The sequence below is a fragment of the Gavia stellata genome, chromosome 12 (assembly GCF_030936135.1).
Source record: "Gavia stellata isolate bGavSte3 chromosome 12, bGavSte3.hap2, whole genome shotgun sequence".
NCBI lineage: Eukaryota > Metazoa > Chordata > Aves > Gaviiformes > Gaviidae > Gavia > Gavia stellata.
Window position 1 is genome coordinate 13,489,103 of NC_082605.1, and position 27,504 is coordinate 13,516,606.

Here is a 27,504-nt window from a genome sequence, read left to right on the forward strand (position 1 = left end):
GGGCACTCGGGGGGCCAAGTTCCCCTTCGCGCGGCTGAGCTGCTCCGCTGTCACTTCCTGCCGGCGGCGGGGCGAGGCGAGGCGGCCCCGGCCGCGGCCGCGGAGCGGGGCGGGGCGGGGCGCGGAGCGGAGCAGCGCCCGGGGCGGCGCGGGGCCGGCGGGCGCTCGGCGGGCCCTGGCCGCGGGGCGTTGCGCTGCGCCGCCGAGCCGCGGCGGAGGATGCGGCGGAGCCGGGCGCCGCGGCTGGCGCTGGCCGCCTGCCTCGGCTCGTTCCTGCTGGTCGTCTTCTACTTCCAGAGCAGCCTCAACCCAGGTGGGTCCGCCGCGCCCCCGGCTCCGCGCCTCGGCGCGGGGTGCCGGCACTCTCGGCGGGACCCCCGGCGGGCCCGGCCGGTCGGTGGGGCGGATCGCGGGGGCAGGCTGCGGCTCGGGGCGCCGGGCACCGCCGTCAGCCCCTTGCCGGCTCCTAAAATCACTCCGGTGGCGGTGCGAGCCGGTCTGGTCCAGGCGGGCCGACCCGCGGGGGAGTTTAAGTTCGGGTCAGGCGGTGAACTCGCCCGGAGGTTGCACGTTGCTCGGCTGGGACCGCTGAACTTCGCCGTTGTGTTTGCTTGCAGTGTGTGACCGACCTACCGCCGCAGCGCTGCAGTTTTGCAATGAAATTCGTGCTTCATTTTTAAAGCGAGCTTCTTTTGGGTGCCTGTCCCGTTCAGTGTCCCTGCCTTCAGTGAAAGCAGCGCATGAAATTGCGTACAACTTCGTGCAGTCCCTCTGAGGCTGTGCTGGGGTTCGGACTGAGAGAGGAGCTGCTCTGTGCCACAAGTGCCTATTTCACACCCGCGGTCGCTAAAAGTCCTGGGGAGTCTGGCTGGATTGCTCCGGGACTCCTTTAGTGCGTGCTCTCAGAAATATCTTCCACATTGGGAAACAATTCAGTAGTAACTAAAATATAAACAGTTTTGTACTAGAGGGGTTATTTATTTCCCTGCCTGCTTTCTGCTCTTTTGGGGAAATTAGCTCCTCTTTCCTAAGAGACGTTATTGGGTAATTCCTGTAGTTTTAACAATGTACTAATGTTTTCTGATTACAGCAGCAATCCATCAATGGGGCCTTTAAAGTTACATCTTAAAATTCAGAAGACTGATTTGACTGAAATGTTAGTGGAATTTTATCAGTGTGGACTAAATGAAATGCGATTTTCCTTTTATAGGGGCTGCTCCATCACTTTAATGTGTTTTTTCCTAAAAGTGAAAAAAGGCTTAACTTGTTGGCTGAACAAGATTGAAGAGGAGTTAGATTTCGGCAAGCATTTGTTATTTCTAGGAGAGCATGTGAAGTTTGTCAAATGAACTCAGAAATCCCAGAAGACCACAATCAGTATTGTATTCCTTAGTAAATTTTTTTAAAGAAACGATATATGCATCTTATTTTAGTATTGGGACTGTTCAGTAAAAAGTGCAACACTGAATCGGCTCTGAGCTTCAGGGCTCCTGACAGAGAGACAGTTGCTTTTTACACTGGATTCACTTTCTAGTATTTGACTGGAAAATGTGTCTCTTTTCAGGACTCTGGTTTTCAAAAGGAGACTTCTGCGTGTCTGAGTCAGCAGAACTTTCTGTGCTTACTTGACTTTAATCCCTTGCATGATCTCAACCCAGTTTCACGCAGAGTTCCCGTCAGCTCAGAGCAAACCAGGTGATGGTAATGGTGATGGCATCTCATGAGGGGTTTGGGGGTTTTGGGTCTGGAACGCTCCCTTGAGAGGCGCTGGCCAGCTGAGGCTTTGGGAACTGCAACATCCTTAATAGGCTGCAGATCTGTTGCCTTGGTACGGGGCAAGTGTGATTTTTTGAAAGGTCCTGTAGATGGTGATAGGTCTGGGGTAGGGATCCTGACCTGCTGGAAACCGGCGGTGTTTGTCACTCAGTGGAAGCCCATTTGTGAAGGTGGTAAACACCCTCTGCGGATTTGCCCCTTAAGGTTCACAAAAGAGGGGAATTAAAGTGATACTCATGTTCTCTAAACTCTGGTTATTTTCTAGCCGCATAGGTGTCTCCCTGGATCCAGCCTTCATTTTTGTGCCATTTCTTTCCCTTATTATTTTTCAGTCTACAGTTTTTCCTCTTTAGTTCTGTGAAAAACTCACATTAGCAGAGGAAAGGTCATTACCAAATACAGAAAAGCAGCAAGCTAAAAATTGCCTTTTTTTTTTTTTTATCCCAGGGGAAAGCAAGCTGAGGCCAATTACTTGAATTTTAGAAGTTACAAGTTACAATAATAGGTAAACAATTTGCAGACAAACATGCCATCTTTAAAGTGATGGTTGCCTTGAGGTTATTTGGAGTTCTAGTTGACTGGTGTCATTTGGTTTCTGTATAATAATGAAGAAAAATGCTAGAAAAAGCAGCAGTGCTATGAGTTTCCCCCGGGAGCAGTCAGATCCTTTTCTCTGTCCTTAGGAGGATTCAGCAGGACGCCTTTCCTGGGCCACTCACAGTCCATTACGTGTAACATGCTGAATGAATCCTTGCTAACAGCACATAGAGATCGAAGCATCCTGTGACCAGGACAAGGAGTACAACATGGGAGGAAAGACGATACAAGCAGAAACCTTTAACTTTGAGAGTGCTAAGGGCTCACTCGTCTCGGGGAGCAGGAATTAACTCCTCCGTTTGCATTTCCCACTTTTAACTCCATCCGGGCAGTTGTGCGCTGGAGCGGTTTGCACTGAACTCCATGGCTGGCTGAAATAAGGCTTTCTTGTTCTGCCTTAGGAACACCCACACACCAGCGTGTGCTGAAATAACTCTGCTCCTAAATGCCGCTGAGTTGGTTATTTTGGTGCTGGGCTGAATTTGTTTGAACTGAAGTCGGTGGCAGAATCCCCCATTGTACCTCCTGGAGGCAGAAATGGGCTCGGGTGTGTTTGCCGACCTCACTGGCACTCGGGAGAGGTGAGACAAGTCTCAGTGCTCGCCAGGGAGAGCATCCACATGTGGGTTTGTGTGCTTGAGCATGCACTGACTTCATATCCCCGGTTGTTTTATGTTGGCTTTCCTTGCCTCTGGCTGTATGAGCGGTCATGGGGGGCTGTAGTCCTTGTTCTCCACTGGCCGTGGGGTGCTGCTGCACCCATGGACTGCCCCGTGCTCACTTCAAGTCAGTGATGACCTGTCTGTCCGGTTGGCCTTCAGCTCTCTCACTACAGGCTGACAGGCACATGGCCAGGGGCAGAATATCTGCATCACAGGAAGGTACTAAAGTGGTGCTCAGTAGTTTACAGAGGCTGCCACAGTGGGTATTTGTGGAGTTTGGCTGGAGCAGTCATTTTTCAGCATCTCCAGGCCCTCCTGCATCTGGACTGGTGATGTGGGCAGGTACGCTCAGCTTTGGACAAACCTCACGTGATCTCAGCTTGGTGCCAGGAGTGGCGTGGTCCATCAGGGGGACTTGGTTGTACTGGTGTCAACCCACAGCCATCCAGGAGATCCCGCCTGGCCTTGGCATGACTGTCATCCGTCTTCTGAGTTGATCTTCCTCTGCTGTCTCCTCCAGGGATGGCGCATCATCAGTGGTGGCTGTGCTGACTTCTGCACACTGTACATTTTTCTGCATAGAGAAGGTGGGAATAAGCAGTGGGGCTCTCAGACCATTGTTTCATCTAACTCCGGTCGTAGTGTGTCTAGACTGGCACAGCAGTAAATGCTGGAGGCTGCTGATACTCGTCTACATCAAAGCTTTGGTCACTGCTGTTCTCAGGGGAACCTCACTGATTTTAGCATCAGTGGGGGGGAGCTGGGGATGACTATGCTGGTACAGATGTGGGGTAGAGGGAAAGGAGAACATGTGAAGGAGGCAGAGGGAGGTGAGTGGCAGGTGGTAAGGCCCTGCGTTCATCTGCGCCTGCGGTTTCTGCAGACCTTAATTAAAAGTGCTGTGGGGCCACCCCAATGGTAGGTCTTTCGGGGAAACCGTGAGTAGAAAATTGTACTGACATCCAGAGAGCTGTAAGTTTTCAGGCCACTAGTGAGGGGCCAGAGGGATGTGTGCACGAACTTGCAGTCTCCTAAGCAGTTAATAAGTAGCTCCTCTGTCCCAAAAGAACATACTTCCTAATGAGAGGCAATTGGGTGCTATATGAAGCATTTTACATAACCTTCCCCCTCTCGAGGCCTCCATCTCTGACCAGTGTTATTTGAGAATAAGTGCCCTTGCAGTCCAGGGGACAATCCCAGAAGTGTTTGGCAGAAGAGGCACCTTTGGGAGCCTGAGGCAAGGAGGGAGGGTGAGCTCATTTAGTCTAATCCCAAGAGATGCTTGCATAAGAGCTGGGCTATTCTGTTCTTGCCCCATCCTTCCTGTATCAAGTCCAGTGACTTGTGCGTGCTGGAGGTGACTGTGGGGGACAAAGGCAGACCGTGCACAGAGGCAGCCAGCGGGATGGGGAGTGCTCTGCTTCCTGTTGTTTCTAGTTAGTTCCAGCACTGAATCACCTTCTCCGATAAGAAAGAAGGAAAAAGCCTCAATCTCAAAATACTGCTTTATTTCTGCTCTGGTTCTGTCCGACTGTAGCATCCAGCCATTGCTTCTTACGTCTTTTTAGCACTTGCTTAACGCTTAATGCTTAATGCTTCTGCACTCCCCACATTCTTTCATGACCTGCTATCAGCGTGAGTTGTTGGACTCCCACAGGGCTTTGCGGGTTACACGTACTCAACCTTCAATCTGACTCTTTCACAGCAAGAGATACCGGGGTCGTAGTAGCACCAAGGTTGTGATACTGCTCCAGAAAGGTTTCTGAGCGGGGAAACAGCAAGGTCCCTTTCTCCATCCTTATCTGCTTCTGCATCGAGAAGTTGGATCTCCTCTGGTCACCGACGGAGCAAAGCCCCCTCCAGCCACTCCTGGAGTGGAGGTACCACTTCACCAATCCAAGGGAGGAGGACTGGGGTGTTACAGGAGGATGGGCAGCAATGCCAGAAGCCACACCACCAGCATGTAGCTCATATCACAGGCAGGAAACTCTGCCTCATCATTCTGGTGTGGTTAGCAGCCCTCTGATATGCCATGGTGGAAATGGAAGATATCCATTGCCACCATTCTCTGCCAGCTTTGGAATGGTTTCTGTTGCCCAGTCCAGCATCTCTCAGCACCAGCAGGTCCTGGAGAAGTTCTTGCTTCTGATCGTTGCAAATCTGGCCTTTCAAGTTTTCTGAGCTATGCATCCAAAATCAGTGGTTGCTCTTGTGAACTGTCAGTCAGCTCTGACCTTGTGCTTAAAGATTTTTCTCTTCAGGGGGGACAAATTATTATAGAGATTACAGAGTGATAGAGATTATAGAGATTATAAGTATTTGACTGAGGTCCCACAGAGCACTAGTCCCTGAACCTGCAAATGCACCTAGACCTCGCCTGAATGGAGCGACTTACACACTTAGGTATTAGCAGACCTTTACAAACCAGGGATATTTTTTTCAGAACAGGAAAGAGCCTATTTTAGACCTCAGTTCCTCCCCATTCTTTAAAGGTATTTTCAGGCTGAAATTCAGGTGCTGCCTTGGAACGTGAGCACGGTTCGGCCAGCGAAGGCTTTCTGAGACTGGGTTGTGTTTGCAGCTGGCTGACACATGTCCTCAGCCTTCCAGAGGGCTATGCTGCCTTCGCCCTGGCTAACGCTGCAAGCGTGGGCAGGGGTGTGAAATCTAAGACACCCTCTGAGATGGTGTTGGTTTTTCTGGTTTGGTTTGGTTTGGTTTGGTTGCTTTTGTCCTGGGGCAGTTTTGCCTGGCTCAGGTTCCTGGTCACGGCGCTGTGATGCCCAGGATGCAGCCTCTGCCCTTTGGGGAGCTGGTGCTCAAAGTACAATGACGTTTGTCAGCTGAGGCATTGGGCAACAGGGGCTGGAAAGTCCTCTGATCTGCCATGTTTGAAGAAGACCTGAAATGCTGTAGCCTTGGCCTCTCAGGGTAGAAAAATTTGCCTGGTCCAATGCTGAGAGCAGGGTAGTAATGAAGCCCACCTGCCCCCGAGGGCCAGGCTTTTCATGAGGAATGCTTTCTCTAGTCCTTCTTGGCTTTCTACGGTTTCCTGAGAATCTCTGATACTTGCAAGAGGTTTGGGAGGGGAAGGAGGGGGTTTAGCATGCCGGGACTTAACTCTGTGCCTGCAGGAGAGATTCGCCTTTTGGTGGCTCTGCCAGGTGCATCCAGCCTTCGCTGGCCCCACATCCCTCTGGCATCCTACCCGGGGTTTTTCACTCTGGCAGAACATTGAACCTGCATTTTCTGCTTTGTCTCCACTCCCAAAACCCCAACATTCCTATTTATCCTGCAAAAAGGACTCCACAAAAACATCTTCAGGGAGCAGTAGGACCTTTGCTTGTGTTGGTGCAGGAAGGACTTTCTGGTGGTCATCAGCCAGGTCTGAGGCTGGGAGACGAGCGCTCACGCAGTGGCCAGGGCACTCCTGGGGTGCTGGGATTTATTAAGTGCTGGATTTTCTTTCTTAGTCCTTGCTTCTCACAAGCGGCTAAATGGAGAGCATGACAAACCCTCCATCTTAATCCCAGTGCAAACACAGCTGTCTTTCCCAGGACTCGCTATCAGAAGCCAAGAAACTACAAAGGCATTAGGTGCTTAACTCCCATTACTCCCCCTCAGAGCGGAGTACCCAGAGAAGAGCTTAACTCCCCAAATACCTCTGTGGGGCTAAGGAGGGGATGTTTCACATTGAGGCTTTGAGACACAGCTGGGCAAATGCCCAAAACTTTCCTTGTTAAAAGGCAGTTAAAGACTATTAGTGGTCAGAGAGGGAGGGAACATCTCACCGAGTAGCTCCGGTGGCCTGGAAGGCCTGGGGTGAACATCGCCATGCCCAGGTCCTGCCTTCGCTGCACGGCTTGCACTGATGCTGAGGGACAAATAGAGCTACCCTAAGAGCTGGGGGTATTATTTTTTCCCCCAGTAAAGTAATCCGTGAGTGGAGAGAAGGCCTGGTGTCAGTGGAGAGTTGAACCCCATATTCCCAGCCTCTCCAGTTCAGACCAGTCTGCTCTCTCCCATACGTGTACCTGCATCTGCAGAGCTTGCACTGCTGTAAACTGGGACACCCTGTCTCTGTCTCCTGTCTGGATCTGCAGCTTTGGGACAGGCCTATATTCAACTACAACTCTGTGATTTCTCCACTGTTTCACATGGATCTTCTAATTTTTCCCTTCTTCAAACCTGACTGCCTCCTTAGCAGTAAAACCCTTCCAGCAGGGCTGGATGGAGGGAGGTATTCCTACATGCACCCTACACACACTGCTGCCCTGTGCGGATGTCCCCCTTCCCTGATGCTCATCTCCAGGTGTTGGGATCCTTGCTTCATTGCTGGCTGTCGAGGTTTATTCTGACCAACTCAGTTCTTGCTGTGCTGCAGGTTTGCACCCCATGTAATTCCAGTAAATTATCCAGTAAAATCAGTTGCAGAACTCTGATAAATAAGATTTAACTCCCAAATGTCTCCTCTGCAGCCTGGACTCGCTCTGTTCTCCATTTCCCAATTGGCTGTGGCTTCCACTGGGAAGCCAAAATCTTAGTCCACGTCAAAGCCCTACATGGACAAAGGTGGGAAGAAAGGGTTGCTCTGCATCCCCAGGAGCGGGGCGGCCACTGCTCAGCTAAACTCCTCTTTCTGCATGTCCTTCACAGGAGATCAGCCAGTATAGGAGGTAGCACCAGGACCTGTGGTTTGATTTTGTTTCTCTTACAGTTTTAATGAGCCATGGAGCAAAGCCGATGCTTCGTTTATTGTGTTAGAAGGAGAGCATGATGCTCTGAGCGAGCATGCGGCATGCATGAGAACAGGGAACGGAAGGGGAGCCGAAGGACATGGTGTGAGAAGTGGCTCTGTGTGACTCGGGTCCTGTGCAGAAGTGATGCCCAACTTTCCCCCGTGCCAACAGCACCGCAAGCCTCGTGCTGTCAGCAGACATGGTGTGCTGGCTGGTCAGCAGACGGGGGCTGCAGCAGCACCAGCCAGGCACTGGGACTTCTACAGCCTTTGCAGGAGGCAGCAAGGTTGGTTTCAGCAGCCACCAGTGCCTGTTCCCCTCTGCATGGAGCCATGCAAGACAAGGAGACCTCGTAGCCAGATGAACCTGCAGCAGGTAATATCCTCGACTGCCACCCCACCATTTAACAGCCCCGAAATTTCTGTTACCCTCTCGCTGTGCTGAATCTGACAGAGTACAGTATTGCCCTGAAGTGTGCTTTCAAGGGATATTGTCAGACCTACAGTCTGAGCCCTGCAGACGGGACAGTGATTGCAAAAAGCAAACACACCACACTGCCCCGTTCACACACGCTCCCCTGCAGTTGGCAAATGCATCTCAGTGTCAGCCCCAGGCATTGCTGTGACTCGCCCTGGGCAGCTGCTTAAAAAATGGCCTCTCGGTATAAAAAGTTTGTGAACGGCTGTGCAAGAGCACTGCGTGGGATCTGACCCCCAGCCGTGCCATCAGAGATCTGTCTTGAAGCTGGTGCTGTCTTGCTGACCCACCCAGCCAGGCAGGACCCGTGGATGTGGGGACATCTTTATGCTGGCTTGCTGGTGGACAGGTTAGTGCGAGGGAAGCTAAGCTCTCCCCCAACATTTCTTTTGAATGCTAGTGAGCAGGTTTCTTTTTTCCCAGGCCCGTTGCAGCAGCCCTTACTTGGGTAGCTGGGGTGAATATGCTTTCTGAAGACCCCTGCCTTGTAACCCTTTTGAGCTCCCACCTTTTGAAGGCTTAGAGGCAAAGATCTGCAGAAGCCTGAATTTTGTTTCTAGATAGACCAGATCTTCCTTGCCTTGGAGAAGGAATTCAAAATCTGTTGAACTTGCGCAAATCCATTCCCTTTAGGTTGCTGGAATGGCACTGGGCAGGTTTAGCTTTAGGGCATGGAGGTGTCCAGCCTTGAGCCAGCCAGTGGGGAATTCCTGCAGCCTGGCAGAGGAACAGGCTGGCTGGCCTGGCTGCTCGTGTTTTCCCCATAGTGCCCCTGAAGCCTTAATATTTGGATGAGCTTTGATTAGATAAAACAGTTGTAAATTTATGGGCAGGCAGACTGATGGGAATTTGGCTGGGAAGAGCTGGGAGTTGGTCTTTCCTGGGAGAAGAAAGCAGTTTTTCTGCCTGCTGGTTAGTATTGCAGCAGCTCTGTCACCCTTGGGTTCAGCAGCTACATCCGCAGCTGAGGTGGCTCATCACCATCTACCCGTGCAGGAAAGCCTGGCCGCATAACCCACATCCTTCGGCAGCTTTATACTGAGATGAAAATCACCGTTTGCTATTAAAAATGGTCGAAGACCTGGTTTTGAGGGTGCGAATGCATGTGGATTCAGTGTCTGCCTACTTTTGCCATCTCAGTTGCATACACTGACCCGTGCAGTCTCCAGTCCTTTCCTGCGCAGCAGCGGGAGCTTCCTGCACCTACAGCTGGGCTCCCCGAGCACCAGCCATTCCCAGCCCCGTGGACAGCCCAGCCTGGCTCCTTCAATCCCTGTTTGCCTCCCTCTCTGTTAGCTTGTCTTGCTTTCCCTCCACCATATCAATGATCCTCCCTGATGCATTGTAGTGATGAAAGACAAATGCATTCAGTGTTTCCAGCGGTGCTGCTCTGCCTGATTGCCGTCACCAAAGCCTCATGGTGGTGTGTCACATTGCGAAGCTGTTTCCACAGCTGGGAGATGCTGCAAACCACACTGCCACGGATCCGAGTCTGGTGTTGTGCTCGGATGAGTCTGTTACGTGGCCATGTAAATAAACTGTCGCTGAGCACAGGTGCTGAGACCTGCTGTGCTGCAGAAGCACCAATGCTGGTGAGACCCAGCTTTTTCATAATGGGACTTAATTTTCATAGACTCCCTCACAGCATTATCCAGCTGGACTTGAAGCTGCTTTCTCCCCAGAAAGTCTCTTCTGAAGGTGGCACTGTCTCTGCAGTGGCTCAAGTGGCAGATCAGCAAGCCTCTAGCCTGGGCACGGCAGATGTGCAGGTGTTGGCAACTCTACCCATGGTACGAGTGCGTGGAGATGTGCCGTTGAATGTTTTGGACCTTCACGGCAGTGCACAGGGCACGTCGTGGCCTGTGGGTCCCTTCCCGTTACCTTGTCACTTGTGGTACGGAGGAACGCTGAGGCCATGAGTCCTGGCCTCTTGTCACAACAGTGTTCACAGCTTATTTTTCTCTTTGTAAACTCCACTTGATTAATAGCCCTCCATCTCCTGGCTGCTCTCCCAGGCCTTCCGGGGACGGAGCAGCGGCAGCGGGTTTGAGCCATCCCTTGGAGTGGTCTCTCCAGGAGCGCGGCTCTCCCTGGGGATTTGCAACCTCGCGGCTAACACGAAACCTGACCCACGCCTGCTCTCTGGCCAGATGTTGCTTCACTGCTCTGTGCTGTGAATTACCGACCTTGCAGGAAGACGGGTAATGTTGACATAAGGTTCAAAGGTGATGTTTGTTTGGAGCTGCCGGGTGTGGGTGTCTCTGGGGCTGGCTCCCCTCTTCCACAGGGCTTCCTTCAAGGCAGGAGCCTGGGAAATCAGCATAAACTAATTAGAGGTCAGAAGCTCCTCAGCAGTTCCCCATCCCTGTTCTTACTGTGATGCCCCACAAGCACACGTCTCTGCCCCCCCTCCCCTGGCCATGGGGAGTGTCTCTGCACAGTCATGTTTCTCCATGGCACGGGAAGGCGGCAAGTTCAGTCCTGCACACATCTGCAGAGCCGGGCCGTTCCTTTTGGCAAGGGTGCAGGGGTAGCATATTCACAGCTGGGTCTTTTCCAAGTTTACTCCTGGCAGTATCGGAGAGATTGATTTCCCTTTAGCTTAATAGGACCAGCAGACACAGGCACTGTGAGACTGAAACAAAACTGGTGGAGTTTTGCTTCAGTTTCCCATGAATGGCCAATGCTGGGGGGGTGTAGATGCTAGATTCCTGGTTCCCTTCTTCCTGAGGTCTCAATTAGACCCTGCTCATGCCCTGTAAAAATGAAAGAGATGTCTTCAGAGCACCTGCTGCGAACAGCCATTCTCAGGGCTTAACCAGCAACAGGGAGATAAATCCAACAACCACTCAGACAAGTTGCCACCAGTGATGCGTCTCAGTGCTGCAGTGACACTGGAGATGTTTGTATCCTCTGTTAAACATGCTGGCTTGGGAGACAGGGCTCTTTGGTGGCCTCAGGCAATGCCCACTACTAAATATAGCAGAAGTAGGCACAAGGAGCTATGTGATGAGAAGTTATGTGCTGGAGATGGTTCTCCCTAGTTTCCAGCAGGCTGTAATTAGCTCCCGTCCTCCTCTGCAAGCTCAAGCATCTCTTCAACACATTGTAAAGCCTCTTGCTCTGTATCTTGTGGCAGTGAGTCTCACAGGTTAACGACGTGCTGTGATGTAGAAAGGCAGGACACAGACCCTCAGCTGTCTCCGCTGAGAGCAGAGGGACAAGAGCCGTGAAACAACGCTGGGGAGGGAGTGGCTGTGTGCCAGGTGGTGTGTTGGGAAGAGTTTGCTGAGTGTGCATTTTTCCAAGATCTGCTTCTTGGGGCTTTCATCAATTCCAGATGCGTGGAGCTGACAAGATGGCTTGAAATGTATTCAGAAGGCAAGTCGTTGATCCATACGACATTAGAGAGACTTAATTTTTTCTTGTATGTGTGTGAGTAGCATATGTGCAGAGGGCACAAACAGCATCTGCCTGAATCAGACCTGACTGCAGGCAGGTTTTGAGCAAGTCCAGCCTGATCCCCTGGCACCCTGGCCTGCCATGGCCTCAGCAGCTGAGCAGAAGGCACCAGGCTGATGCAGATGGGGTCTTGGCTTGGTAGATCCATACGGCTGTCTGAGCCCAAGAGCTTTCTGCAGCTGTGGCTTGCCTGAGCCTGAGCCTGTGCCTACGATGGGAGCCTGCAGGGGTACGGACACCACTGCAGTGTGCGGGTGTGCAGGGGAGACGTGGATCTCTGGTGCATCCTTGCCAGTTGAAAATCAGCCCCTGTGCATCCCAGCAGGGATCTCTGCCTTGGCACTGCCAGCACAAGCCTTTCTGCTGCAATTCGTGTCGAGCAGCAGACTGGAAAGGAGGAGTTTATTGACAAGGAATAGAAATGCTGGCAGTTCAGGCTTGCATTGTATATGCAAGCAGCCAGCCAGGGCCAGGAGAGCGACAGGCATAATGGGGAAGAGAAATTGCTCTTGGAAAGCTTCTAGCTTGGCTTGTAGGAGGAATTAACCATTTGAAAACAGAAGGTTGCGTGGTGCTCGTGCACAGATATTTTATTTGCTCACAGAGGTCATATTCTTGCTGGATACTGTTAATTTTCTGTTTTCTGTAAAGATCTCAATCGCATTCCTTGTGACAGCAGAGAGCTAAGCACGTCGCCCCAATGAAATACATCCCACCACCTCAAATGCCTGTGATCCTTCTAGTAAACTTTCGGGACATCTGTCTCGGACTGATGCCAGGTGACCAGAGCCTCCTGCCACCAAGGGCACATGTGGGCTTAGGAGAAACCACTGAACAGGACAGAGTGTCCAGACCAGCTGCCGCTGGCTCTGGTCCTGCTCTGATCCCCAGAGACGATGCTGTGGCATTTGGCAGGTTGCTTGACGCAGCTGGATTCTTTCTTTCCTTCTCTGCATAATTTATTGTGAGCTAATCCTATAGCTGTCACCCTTTTCCATCACTTGATTAGAGTTTCCCTGGCTGATCCTTGACTCAAGTTGACTAAATTGGAATAACAAAGGCTTCCTTGAAAAACAGAGCCCAAGGGGGAGGAGGGAGCCACACAGTCAAGGGGCAGCTGTGCCAGCCCCTGTGCCTGGGTATGGGTGGTGACACTGTGGTGGTCCAAGAGGTGCCATCGGTGAGAAATGAAGAAAAATTAACCTTCAGAACCATAAAAGCTAAGTAAGCTGTGCGAGAAAGCAGGAGTCAAGAGAGGAAAGAGCTTTCATGAGGCTTTATAGAAAACAAGGAGTTTTCATATGTAATTTTAGTATCTTCTTCCTAATGGCAATGGTAATAACTTCTTCCTAAGTAAACCTCCTAGGATGTTGAGCATCAAGAGTAATGCTCAAGTGGTTTTTAAATCATGTCCAGCAGCCAGATCTCTGAATCACAGTCGCTTCTGGAACCAGTGACTGCAGGTCCCTGCGCTGGCTTGGGTACGGCCAGCACTCCCTAAACAGGAGTCATCTGGCTGAAGCCTGGACAGTCCAGGGATTTCAGGTTTCAGGAGTGTCTTCCAGGCTGTTGTTAAAGGCTGAGCAGTCTCCTGTTAGGGGAAAAAAAAAAGGGCAAAAAATAAAGTTAGAAAGATAGTTATTTTCCTGCCCAGTGTGTGTGACATGCAGTAGAAATCTGCAGTAGTGCAGGATGTTCAGACCCAGTCTCACGTCAGGAGTTTAATGTTCTTTTTGTAGCAGCTTAAAAAAATACATACATCTGACAACACCCCCTCAAATCTCCTAGCCGCCTTTGTGGCTGCTGTCTGAGCAGTTGTGTACAGCATATGGAAGATGGAGTTGGCTGCAAACGCATTAATGCTAAATCGTCTCTCAGCTCCAGTGTTAACTGCAGAGTGCTGACTTTGTACTGCAACTACGAAGCTCTGTGGGCTGGGTTTGTCGTCCAGGCACGAGAAGCGAAACACACACGAGTCCATTGTCTCTTTCGACACGCAAGCGCTCCAGCAGCCTGCTGAGAAGTGCCCCTCGGAAGGGCGCTGGCGGGGGGCTGCACGCAGGGTCATGCTAGCTTTGCAGCGGCTGGGAGCGCTTGCATGCCTTGGATGGTGAAAAGTCAGCACCAGTTCCTGTAAGAGGATTAGTAGAAAATGACAGTGGAGATTACATTGTCAGCAGTGCCTGCCGTGTTTCTTTGGAGCGCTTTCAGCAGAGACCCCTCTTTTTTAGTGGTTTGGAGAAAAATCCAAATAGCTCTGAATATTGGACCGCTGCCCTCTCCCATCCCACGCCCCATGGGGCCTTGAATGGGGCACGCAGGCTGTGCTGAGGCAGTGGTTGATCTCGCCCAGCATCCCGTTTCCAGCCACAGTCGGTGCCAGAGGCACAGCAGACCCTGAGGAGTGAGAATGAAGAAGCTGCCTGTTGAGAGGTATTTTCTGGATCCTTTCAGTGGAGGAGGGGGTGATGTCATGAAATAGGTTTTATTGTCACATTTCTGTAGTAATGGCAGTGCCAGCCCTGTGTGTCACCTGTCAGAAAGCCCTGTTCAGATGTGCTTCTTGGTTAGGATCTTGGTCGGGACATGTTTGAGCTAGAAGAGAGGGTACCAGAAGAAGATGACAAGGGGGACAGTCAGCAGAAGACTGCGGTTGGGAAGGAGCTCAGGTCAGCTGCAAGGCTGCTGCCTCTGTCTCGCCAGCCATTCAGGAGGCATCTGCCGTCATTCCTTGGCACAGTGGCACTGCCTGCCCGACAAAGGTTGCCACAGCATTTGGGAGGCTGGGCTGAGGCATTTTCCTATGAAAGTCAATGTGTCTGTGTTGAGCTGGATCCAGACAGAGAAACCTGAAGTCTGGTGGCACTTAGTGCTGGTGGCACTTTGCACTGGAGGCCGAATGAATGCCCCAGATCTTCTATCTGCAGTTTTACTCCATCCAGAATAAGTCATCAAGCATGGAAATGTTTATGGGTAGGTGACAGTCATCAAGGGGCATGGCAACCCTGCACCGAGGAAGCAGGGAACATCCATCTGCCTTTTGCCAGAAGGCTGGAAACCGTGTGAGTGCATTTAATACACTTAGGGCTCCTGTGCTATTCTTAAGCCTGTCTGCCCTCGTATTTCTGTGCATGAGGGCCCCGTGCTGGGAGTGATTTTCACTTCGTGGACGGTGTAAGTGCCCCAGCATTAGACAGGTGATGCAGCTCTCCTCCCATTCCGTCCGCCGATGACGTGTGCCAGAGGCACTCCCATCCTGTGAGCCCCAGGCACAGGGTCCCAGACAGCAGACAACTGCATACAGACATCAGGGATCTCACATACAGGTGGAGGCAGGTGTGCTTGGATTTTTGGTCCCGCTTCAGTTCCCTGAGGCTGTGCGTTTCCACCCCCAGACGTTCACCACAACCACTGCTGCTTCTGGCAGGCTCGTCCATTCCCTGTCTGGCTGGAACAAGAGCAGGACGTGTACTCAGCCCTCTGCGTGGCTCTTCCCATCCATCAATTTCCATAGAGAACAGCTTAGGACCTTCGTCCACACCCTGAATTAGCATTTCCTGGCGGCATCACACCCCCTTGTCCCTCTCTTGCCCATGGACCGCAGCCTTCCCAAGAAAAGTGAATGAGTTTTCCTGTTAAAGGCAGTGCGGTCCATTGAATTATCCCATGTAAAACAGTGACTCATTGTCTTCTCTTAGAGTGTGTTTCTTGGCTAGAGGGAGACCGTCATTAGTGCCAGGGAGCCTGGCTGCCATCACCGTCCAGTTGTGCCACACAGCCCTGGGACTCTGGAGAACATGCAAGGTGGTGATTGCTGCAAACAAGAGTATTATTTTTTGGGGGGGTGACACCTCCTTTCATCTCCTTCCCAGAGGAAGTCATCTTGGGCATGGGGGAGAGCCCATGCACACCTTGTAACAGTGTGGTCAGGGGATCCCCAATACCTTCAGATCTCTGTCTGTGTAGGAACTGTGTGGTTTGAGGATGGAAGGTTTGCAGAAGGGTTTGTCCCAGGGAATAGTAGCTGTGGACTGTGCATTTGGTGGAAGGAGGTTGGAAAATGGTTGTTTCCCGCTTGTCTAGGAGGTTTGTGCAGCTGGGCCTCCTCAGAATGGGAAGTGTCGCCTCAGAGGTCACTGCCTGTGGTACCTCTTCTGAGGAACGTGGCTGGGAAAGAGGTACTGGCGGTGCCTCATCAACAGAGATGTGGGCTGAAAATGGGTGCTGGGGATGGGGTGCCCCATGACCCTTCAAGAGCCATCTGTGGCTTCTCGGAGTCAGCCTTAAGTAGCTTCCCAGAAAGCCAAAAGAGTCATTTGGGGAAAAGGGGGAAGATTTCCAGGGGAGGAGGGTCTGTGTGATAGGGGCTGGTAGGACCCCTGCATCGGCTCCATGGGGATGGGGCATGTTTTAGCCAGGTACTGGAGAAGAGGAAGAGGGTCAGCCATTGTGCAGCCTTCATCTTCTGCACATCTGCTGTGTCACTCTGCACCCTGCCCTCGTCTTGCCCTGGAATGGTACTTTATCATGGTAGCTATAACATCACTTCTAGGTGTCCCTGGTGCCTGTGGTGCTGCAAGACCACTTTCTCCCATGTGCAGATGTGTGCGGGTTCATCCGTCTGAGCTGATGGGAGAGGAGATTTGTCTTTCACTGCTGCAGGTTGTGGTGCCTGTTGTACGTGGGCTATTCTCTGTGTAAACCTCATGTGCACGTCCTGTCTTGCCCCGCTCAGGTTTGCCTCCAAGCTGCTTTTATTTGTGGTTTTTCCCTTAGCTTTGTGGGTAACCTCCTCGCAACACATCTCTGGTTAGCCCTCTACAGTTTCTAAGTGCTGGGAGGTGAGGGGAGCAGGGGGGTTAATTATTTGGTTTGGCTGTTTCAAAAGGGCTAGGGGGGATGGTAGAAAATGTGTAGCAGTGGGAAAAAAGCCTGAGCTAAGCTTTCAAGCATCCCTGTGCCGCTGGGACTTGGTTCTGTCTGATCCAGCCAAGTTCAAGTCACTCAGTTGGTTTAATTTCTGCTGAATGAAACAGCTTTAAGTCAGGACCACATGAACTGCTGACTGGAGCATTCTCCCTTCCTATGGGGAGCAGTCCCGGCAGGCTGGGCTGCTGGTACCAGGGTGTCTCTGGGCACGATCCTGTACTTGGCTGATTCAGCAGGACCTCTAAACAAGGGTGTGTTGCACCACCTGAGCCAAAACTTCCAATGATCTGTTGCTCGGCCCCAAAGTGAACAGGTACGTGTCTTCCAGCCCACCATGTTGTGTGGGTGCTGTTGAGCCTTATACAAACTCATAGCAGCAGTCTTGTAATGGTAAGAGAAATTAGATACCCTTCGTTAAGTCCTCTGATGGACAAGCAGATGAGCTTCAGACTCGTGTGTGTGTTTTACTCCCCAGCCCTGCAAGAACAGACATATTTTGGTTGTCCATGCTCCTGGCGGGATCTGACACCAGTGACAGCTTCCAAGCTGCTGCGATGCTCCTTGTGACAGGTGGCACCTGGCTGGAGATGGGGCTTTGCAGTGGGCGATAACCGCGCTGACAAAATCCAGGTGGTGGCTTTGCTTGAAAATAGAGTTGTGTGGCCCAAAACCAAGCTACCTGGAGGCAGTTTCTGACCCTGAGAGTTAGGGTGCAGTGCTGTTGGGAGAAGACACTTATCCAGTAGTTTCAAAGGGACAGTTGAGCTTCCAGGTCCCATGCCAATGCCTGAGGGTTGTGGCTCAGCTCATGACATGGAGGGATGCCATTAAATCACATGGTGGTTTTACAGGGGACAGGGATGTGCCTGACGGCTGACCTGCTCAAGGAAGCAGGATCACAACAGTGACTCTAATCCTGCCCTTCTGATATGCTACATTAGGCTGGCTGGGTTATCTGTGAAGAACTTGCCCCAGGACACTTGCTGGGGTACAGCCCTTTGGAGGTCCTGTTCCTAATGCTCCCATTGCCTGTCCCTCCAGGGAGAGGTGTATGGGATCGGGGCATTAGTTGGGTCCTGGAACAGATGTGTGGGCACCCTATGCATTTCTTTCAGCCGTCCCTAGCTAGTCAGTTCAGCGGTATCCTGCCCCTTGGCTCTGCTATAATGCCTGAAAATGCTCTGGAGCAAGCAAGGGGAAGGTCCTGTTGCTCCCTGGGATGCTCCAGGTTGTCGCTCTGCTGCAGGCAATGGGAGAGGAGCTGGCAGCGGCAGGTCTGACAGAGAACGGAGGATTATTCCCTTTCCTTAACAAGTGAGCTGAGAGAGATGTCTCCGACAGTCTCTATGCCACCTCTACCTCAGCAGAGAGAAATGCAGAGCCAGACAGCCTTTACCAAGGCTTGGCCCGCAGAGTAGAGGGCAGGCTGGAATAGGTCAGGAATAGGCTGGGGGAATACTGGAGGTGGACGGCGGTGGGTCTGCCTGTGACCACACTGCACGGGGCTGCGTTAGGAGGCAACGTGTTGCCCATGTCCACATAATCTCCTGCACAGGAGTCACTCACTGCTCACCTGCTGATGGGAATGAATGGTCACCTGTGTCTGTTTGGAGCCTCTCCAAGAAGATGTTGTCACAAGGCAGAACAGATGAATAAGCCATAACTGGGGAGAAAAACACCATGCAATGAGAAGCAAAGACAGGGGCATTTCCCGAGCTACAGGGGATGTGGGTCTGGAACAAGAAACGTATGTTTGTGTTGTAAATATTAGAGCTACAGAGTTTTGCGAGTTGATGCCAGCTCCCCTCCATCACTCCTCCTGCTCACCACTTGCTGGCACAGCCCCAGGATAAACAAAAGAGGTCAAATACAGCGTTCACTCCGAAGGGATCTGTTGTCTGCCACGTGGAAGCTGTGCGAGGTCGTCTCAGCTGGGGCTATCACAGGTTGATATCTGAGCTCTCTTTTCTGTAATGCGACTGCTTGGGGAGCAGTGCTGTGCGCGGGAGAGGCCTCGGGAAAGATTAGCAAACATCTCTTCTGGTTGTTCTCCATAGGGCTGGTTACTTTTTGCCGTTGCTTGTGCCTGTCTGAATATTGCTGTTACCTTGAAATGCTCCGTCTCCCCAAAATGCTTAGTCCTGTATGTGCTCTGCTGCCAAGTGTACCTGCCAGAACAGGGCATGGATGCTGCCTGCTGCCTTGGAGCGTGCCCAAGGGGCACAATCTCCTACTACCGGCGTGTAAACAAAGTGCAGAGATAGCCTTCAGCTGTCTAGGGGACAAACCTCAGCTCTGGAGATGTAGGAAAAAACTTGGCCTGCTACCTAGTGAGAGAGCTCCTTCCAAATCCGCTCAGCCCCGGCATCTCCTGCGGGCCCTTGGCAGAGGGCTGGAGGCTGCCAGGCAAGTCTGGAACACATCGGGCATCCCCTGGGTCTCTTGCTGACCCCCTGCCTGCCCAGAAAGGCAGTGGTTGGGGCTGCACTGCAGAACAAGCGCATGCTTGAGGTCTTTGTTGTTGTGTTATTGTTTCACTTTTGGGGTCAGAATGGCGCCTGTCATGTCCTGCGGATTCAGGGATCAGTGTGACTGATGCTCTTGGCTCTCCCCAGTACAGCTCCTGTGTTTGCACTGCCACTCTCCTGTGCAGCCTCAGCCAGGTCTCTGGCATTTGCCATCCACCCCAGATTTCCCACACTATGGTCTCAAGTCCTGTGCCCCACATCCAAAGTACTTGGAATGTTCCCTTTTCCCTTGTGAGCCGTGGGAATACACATTTTCCCAGCGGTGCTGCAAGACGGTGAGAGGCAGGGTCCCACCTAACCCGTTGGAGGTAGCAGCCGGTGTGACACAGCAGTGTGTCGGGGGACAAGGGCTGCTGTCTTGTTTACCGTCTTTAAGAACAGCAAATCAAGCAGGCGCTGCCGGCTGAGCAGACGGCAAGGCGCTGTGGGGCCGTGCTAGAGGACAAGTCTTGCTGCGCTTTTGTGTTGTGGTCGCCCCCTCATCATGTGGCCTCACACAGCAGCCGTGTCCTCCCCCTCCCCGCACCACCATTGCATGTGGGGGATCTTCAGCTTTGGCAGAGAAGATGCTCAAGCAGACTTGAGTTTTTCAGGGCAATTCATGGAGCCACTGAGCTGGTTCTGGGAGCAAACACCTGGATGAGGCCCAGGCGGTTACACCTCCGGCTTCTCGTTTCACTTGCAGCTCCCCAGTGGAGGTGGCTGTGTCTGAATTCACAAAGCTGAAGGATGCATTTAAGCAAACCAAGCATGTGGCTCTGTTAGATCTATTTTCCTTCTTTCTCTAGCATTTTAATTCAGCCTCTGTTGTTGATATCCCCGGCTTTTTAGGTGCAGTAAAAATGAGCAGTCGCAGGAATCTAAGTAGATTGGATTTGCCTCTTTGCTGAAGCCAAAAATTTGCATTACCAAATCAAAACCTTCCTGTAAGAATAAAACTAGGAATGCATTTTGGTTTTAATTCCCAGAGGTGCACCCTTAGCTCTGAAGATGCGTAAGGATGTGAATGCCAGAATTGCCACACTTTTTCACAGCTGAATGCAGCGTGCAAGAAAGCAAACAGTCGCTGATTTGGTCCTCTTCTCCATCAAACAAAGGTCGCTACCTTCAGCAGTGTTAAGTCATTGGGTCTGGAGTTTTGTGGGGGATTTTAGTGTTTGGGATCCCACATCACCCTCGTTTGGAAAAGTATCTTTAAAAAAAAAAACCACAACAAAACAACAATCAACCCTTGTGCTTAGGTGGAAATAAAGCAAATGTGTTCTCCACCAGTACAAGCCCAAGCATAAAAGCCAGCACTTCCTAGACTTAAACTTTGCTTCCATGAGACCAGCTCTGTTTGACCCAATAGCTTTGATCCTTCCAGACAGGGCAGCTCTTCATGCAGAGCACGGGCCACTGCCCAGGGGTTCGGCTGCTGCTTCCACGTGTCATTTCTTGGCTTCCGTGCCCTGGGCCATCCTCACACAGTCGAAGTGTCCAGCTGCCAACCGGGCAGTGTGTCCCAGGCTTTGCTATCAAACCAGGCGGGAAAACTGAGCTCAGATGGCAGGATCCGTCTGGATCTAGCTGTCAAGCTCTGATTTCTTTTTTTCTCTCCCTCTCTTTTTTATTTTTCCTCTTGGATGTTAAAATCGAAAATTGGACAGATTCAGCAGGCAGTGACTGCAGTTAGGATTTGGCTTTGAATAACGCAGTCTCAATATCCTTTCTTAAATTAGATGGCAGGATCCTTCTCCGTGTCTCTTGGGTGCAGTTATTTTAATAGCGAGGAGCCTGTCTTCACGAAGCAGGGCTGCCTTTCTACAGTCAGGGACCAGTCAGCCATCACCGGTACGACCGAAGCACTCATTCATCACCCATGACAGGTGACGCAGAAGAGTCAAAACCAGCAAAGTCTGGAAAAACTCGTTGCTGTGCCCACAAAGAGATCCAGGTCCTAATTTCTGGCTCTTCCAGTGACTGACTTTAAGCACGTGCTGATCCCTTTACACTATAGAGCTCGGGGTGTTGTTTCCCCTTCGATATAAAGTGGTAATATTGTTCTTATTTGTTTCCCACCATAAACTCTTCTTTATCCTATAAATACAATTCAGCTGCACAGCTGTGCATGTGCCGTGTGTGCCAGGCAGTCAATTTGTGTCACCAATATAATTTCCTATGTTCAAATCTGGAATCCATCACAAATCTATCACAAATGTGATAGATTCACACACGCCCCTTCCTCAAGTTCAGAGCTTTTTTTTTGGTCTGAGAGAGAGCATCTCTCAGATGCCCCCCAAGAGGGGCTGCCCTGAGAGCTGGGTCTTCCTACAGGACAAACAAGCACCTATCCCACTCACCCGCTGGGAGTCGCAGGCTGTAATTAACACTCAGACTGATCATTTCGGGTGGCCAGGCACCACAATTATTTTTTCTCTTTTTTTAGGTTTTGCGCAGACACAACAGGAAGCAAAGCTGGGGCTGTGAGACAGCAGCAGGGAGACAGTGGTGGGGTCAGGATTAGCTCCTTGGGGCCCCTGGGGTGTATACTCTCATGCAAGCATGCGTGCTCTCTCTTCACTTCCCTTGGCTGGAGACCACTGAATCTCCAGGTTTTAACTCCCTCCAGTGTTTTGTATTGGAGACCATGAGTGGAGCTTTTGGCTCCTTGTGGGCCCAGGGTCCAGCCTGGAAAATGCCTGAAAGCTCCATCCTCCAGCCCAAAAGGAGTTGGGATTCTTCCTGCTGCATCTTGACCAGACTCCTGCTGATCTGGGGTTTCCAAACCTCTTCCTATTTGGCACATGAGCAAGTGGGCATGATGTCCTGCATGTGAAACTCCCCCTGTCCCTCTCTGCTGGCCTGTTCCCAGGGCACAATCACATCCCGACTCAGCTCGTACACACATCCAGCCCTTGCAGCCTCCCATGGGGCAGCAAGTCCTGGGATTGCCCGATTGCCTCACAGCCCTTTTCAGCAGCTCTGGATCTGCCTTGGTCCCAGGAGCACAGAGCTGTCAGTGCTGCAGGTGAGGGTTGCCAATGCTATGGATAATAGTATTCAGGCTTTTTTTGCTGCTATGGCAAATACCTCACCTGATAGTCTCAGGACTTCATTTGCCTTTTTTTTATGACTGTCACACTGGCAGCTGATAGTGCAGAACTAATGCATCTGGGACCTCCTGCCACTTCCAGCAGCAAAGTAGCAGAAACTGCGGAATTCCAACATTGCAAAATTAAATTCTGTTGCATTTCCATTCCCCTGGTCCAGGGCGAAGCTTTAGTTTCCCTGTTTGGCATTTCAGTCTCTTCTTGCCATGGCAGCCTTTCTCAATGCTTTGTCCGTCATCAGTATATTTCTATTTTTATGTCAAGTCATTCCTGAAGTATTGATCCCAAAGCCAATCTTAGAGATATTTTACTAGAAATCTGCCTTCTGCCCAGTATTTCCCATTTAAATGCCGCCCGCTTTCCAGTTGCTTGTATCCTTTACAGTTCACCTTTCAAACTTCATCTTCTCTGTTTGAAGTACTTATTTCCTGTGGTATGTCATATCTCATGCATTACGTATAACTGGATGAAGATCTACCACATGTGTTTGATCTACAGAAACGGCTTATTTTATTGACAGATCGGGCTGCGTGGGTATAAGCTGCGCTTAGTAAATGCCATGTTGATTTTATTCCCCTATCCACTTGCACCCACATCTTTTAATTGTTTTCTTTCCTTCAGTTTTGTAAAGGCTTGGTAATGCTGCTGTCAACCTAGCAGGCTTGTTGCTGCTTGAATCCTGTCTCCTAGCCAAACTCTTCAATTCAGGTGCTGGAAATGCTGTTGTGGTTGTAGAGAACCTCCCTCCGTAATTAAGAGTCTCTGCAGCCAAAACAGCAAATTCTTTCACTAGTGCTTCCAGAAGTCTGGGATGGGCATGATCAAGTCTTTCCCTCACCTCACACATGTCTGGCTGTCTCTGAAATCAGCTAGTACACCTAAATATTCACAGCTTTAAAATCTATTCCCTTTTCCAAAGAGAGCTGGCAAGTCATTGAAACCCCGGATCCTGCTGCGGTATTGATGTCACACCGCTGCAAGAGAATAGCTTCAGTTTTGATGGGACAGCACTAAAATCTGGGCTGTAGGGGGAAAGGAGGGAGGGAGCGTATTGCCTTTTTAAGCTCCAAAGGAAAGACTGAAAGCAATTGTAGCACAGGAGACTCCAAAATGCACCTGAGCTCTCTTTCAGGCTCATCTTATTCCATGATTTCTGGTCAATGTTACTGCCTTAGCATGGGGTTTTCAGTCTCTTGCTCTGCATCACTCCCATTCCCTTGCTTCATCCTTCCTTCTGCCCATCTCAGTGAAAAACATTTTGGATTTGGATCATGAACATAGACTGTCTTGATACTTGTTATCCAAATGGTGATCCAGCATTTGCCAAGGGTTGGTGTTTTCTCCCCATTAGAAACTTGATACACCTTGGCTAAGTGACATCCCTGCTTTCAGATGCAATTGTGGCGATGCTAAATTTCCGAGGATTACCACTGCATGTGGTGGAATCTGGGAACCTCAGTAACAAGCTATAAAGTCAGAAGGAAAGCCAGGATGCAAAGATCTTGGCAGCTCCCCCATGATGGAAGATCCTGCTGTACTGAGGGCCATGGTGCCAAAATGCAGTATGAACCATTACTTTACTCTGATGATACTCCCTCAACACTGTCATATATTTCAGTATTCCTTGGCTGTCCCAAACTTCGTGGATTCCCGGGAGCATTCCATGGATGGGTAAGCCAACAGTACAGGGGATGGGGTGATTGACTTGCTGTCAGCATGAATGAGTGGAAGAAGAGGGATGTGTAAATGCCATTGCCCATCTGCCCCCTTCCTCCCTCCTCCTCCTCCTCGCAGTCCGGGCTGTATCCCAGATCTGATGGAAGAAACAGGCACAGATCAAGAATCAAGCCTTTCCCTGGCTCCCCCTTCATGTTTGGTTTCCTCTCCAGCTGTGCAGTTCAGCCAGCTGTGGAGCCCCTTGAGCTCAGCCTTCCTGAGGTGGGCCATTGCCTGCTTGGGGTAGGCGGTGAAGGCGAGGACAGGATGGGGACAGCAGTTAGGGGACAGGATGGGGAGAGACCCCAGGATGGCAGCACACTGTGGGAATGCATGATGAGGTGGTTGGAATGGAGCAGCCGGGGATGAGGGGTTTTGTGTTCATAGAGCTGCACAATGAGAACCCGGGGTCTGGTGACAGGGGGAAGACTGGGAGAGGAGTGCATCAGCAGAGATGTTGCAGGTGCTGGGGCTGAGGGATGGTGAACAGGGATGGCCACAGCCTGGGGTCATGGGGCAGAGCTGTGTTAGGTGGCAAAGCCTGGTCTTAGGGGCTGGACTCTGTTAAATCACCGTCTACAGTCTCCTGCTGGCTCAGGCAGGTCACAGAATCACAGAATCACTAAGGTTGGAAAAGACCTGTAAGATCATCAAGTCCAACCATCAACCCAACACCCCCATGCCCACTAAACCATGTCCCTCAATGCCACATCCACACATTCCTTGAACACCTCCAGTGACGGTGACTCCACCACCTCCCTGGGCAGTCTGTTCCAATGTTTGACCACTCTCTCAGTAAAGAAATTTTTCCTAATATCCAGCCTAAACCTCCCCTGGCACAACTTGAGGCCATTTCCTCTAGTCCTGTCGCTAGTCACTTGGGAGAAGAGACCAACACCCACCTCTCTGCAACTCCCTTTCAGGTAGCTGTAGAGAGCGATAAGGTTGCAGCAGCCCTGGCCTGCCTACCGCTGTGACAGCCAATGTTGCTTTGCCGGGTGATCCCAGGTGTTTCAGGGATGGTCTGGGCACAGGCGGCCCAGACTTGTCTCTGTTCAAGCGCACACTGCCGGCCGCAGGCATTTGCAGCCGCTCTGACCCCAGCTTTGCAAGAGGAAGGACGCTTTGGTCCAACGGGGCACACAGGTCGGCTGCTGCCCTTTGCATGCACCGGTGCCGGCGTGGTGCTGTGCTGAGCCGCACATGGTTGCAGCTGCTGCATCTATCTCTCTGCCGGAGGGTTTAACACTGTCTTCAAAAGTCATCCTCGTGGCCCAGCCAGGAGCCTGTTTGCTTTTCTCCCTGGGACACTGCATGTAGCACAACCAGATGGGTTGGGGGGGGTACTTTCTGTAGTTGGAGCCTTGTAAAAACCCACCATTGGCCCAGACGTTTGCTCTGAAGGGTTTGGCGGGCGCCCTGGGCAGGGGATGGTGTCATCGCTTTGGAGAGCAAAAGCTGTCAAGATGCAGTCAGTGTGGAGCGCTGGCATCTTCCTCCTGCCAGCTCAGCGCTCCCGGGCTCCTCCAGCCGCACAGGAGCAGCCTGGCAGGTTTTCTTCCTTTTTTTTCTCTTCCTCTTTTTTTCTGGAACCCTGTACAGCATGAGCATAGCGGGGATCCCAGGGGGTTTGCTGCTGTCTGGAGAAGACGCCTTGTTCTCTGCCATATCTTGCGCTGGGGAAAAGCTGGAGGAAATCCATTTTGCAACGTTTCTGCTGGGGCTGTTGGCAAGAGTCACGCGAGGTGCAGCAGTCCCTGGCCAGGCTTGTTCCTCTGCCTCAGAGGCACGGAAAGGCAGAGCCCAGAGCAGGCAGAGCATGGATCTGACCTGCCCGACCTCTGCTCACTCCCTGCTTTACTGCAGATTTGCTTTTTGTTCACCCTAAAGAGCCTCCTGCCGAGTCAGCCCGCTCCTCCCAGGCCGTGACCTGACCCTGCACCGGGCACTGAAGCTTTCCCCTGGGATGGTATTTCCATGCACCCCTGTGTAGCGCCAGCACGAGCAATTTGCATTTCTCGCAGCTTCAGGACAGCCTGAACCACCCGGGGTTTGCTTATGTCCCTCGTAAGAAAGGTTCTGGTTGATGCACGTGTTAATCTCGAAAACAAACGCCTCCACATTGCTTTTACTAAATATAGGACAAGTGCCTGCTGCGGTGTAGGGCACTTGCAGACAGCCCACAGTGGGGTCATGTTCTTAAATCAAACAGGAGTTTATCAGCCCCGGCCAGGAAAGGGACTTGAGTTTAATGCTCTCTGCTTGCAGAGTTGAGCTGCAGTGAGTCGAGTTTTCAAGGTCGATCTCATTCCCTGTCATTTGCAGAGGGCTGAGCCTGGAAATGTGAAACGGGGCTCCTCTGGGACAAGCATCTCAGCCCAGCGCTATGTACGTTGGATCTTCCGCTTATCTCTCGTTAGCACAGATGCTGTTTCACCCTCCTGTGGGGTAACTGATACAGGGGATTGAGGAAGAAACTGTACCTTCTCGTTGAGTCACAACTCGATCAATCCAGTGCGGCAGGAAGTGTCATTTCCCACGAATGCGCAAGCGTACATGCACTGCTGATGAAATCTTGCGAGGTCAGGCAGTCATTTCCCCCTAATTACAGCTCCAGGAATGAATAATGTTTAGCTTAGACCCTGGTGACTTTGTGCTTTGGAGCAGTTTTCATTTAAGCAAAATGTAAGCACATGAAAATGAAGATGGGATTTGAATTTTTCCTTCTGGTTATTTTGGTTAAAAAGATGCCATCTGGGGCTTGTATAACACATTTGGTTTTGTTTGGTGTTGTTCAGTGAACAAAAAGATCCAGAGCCCCAAATTGTCGTGCAAAAAGCCCCTGTGTTAGAAACCTTCACTTGCCAGAAGTGGTTTTGTGAGAGGTGCTTTTCCCTCCACCACATACGTCCCTCTGAGATTTTAGAAGGTCCCTGTAGGAGCAGGAACTTGGAGGACTGGAAGAACCTCCCAGGCCATGATCTCCCGAACAACATGTCCTATCATCCCCTTCAGAAAAAACATCATCTTCCATTTTAAAACTCACAGTGTGATTTCTTCTGTGGAAGCCAACTCCAGGGCTGCACAATCCCCATGGTTAGAAAGCTTCTTCTCGTATGAAAACTGTCATGGCATCCTCTGCCAATGGAGAGGGTCAGATACAAGAAGCAGAGGGTGGGTGAGAGGTGGGACAGATGCTGGGAGGTGTTACTGCAAGAGAGAGCCTGTGCCCCTGTTATGGCTGGCTCCATGCATTAGGTTTGGGATAGCCAGGCCACATGGTTCTGCCCACGCTGTGTTGGAAACAGGTCCCTGGGGCTGAGGGATGGCAGCTGAACTGGATGCTGCATAGGCTGGAAGGTAGTTGCTTCCCTACATAATTTATGAGCATGAGAACTTGAGCATCTGTCATCAACTGGCTGTCCGGCACCGCATTCGTGGCTGGCCAGAGCCGGCCTTGGGTTTGGTGCTGCTGCAAACAGACCTCCAAAATCAAACCAGCCGACCCGTGTGGCAGAGAAGGGGC

At 51.3% G+C, this 27,504-nt stretch overlaps 1 protein-coding gene across 1 annotated transcript in view; it reads left to right on the forward strand.

Annotated features, from left to right (window-relative positions):
• Nucleotides 1-219: 219 nt before the first annotated feature.
• Nucleotides 220-27,504, forward strand: part of CHST13 (carbohydrate sulfotransferase 13) — a 32,416-nt gene continuing 5,131 nt past the window's right edge. Inside the window, exon 1 of the mRNA XM_059823348.1 lies at nucleotides 220-313. Within this exon, the coding sequence (XP_059679331.1) occupies nucleotides 220-313 (94 nt within the window). The remainder of the gene's footprint in view (nucleotides 314-27,504) is intronic.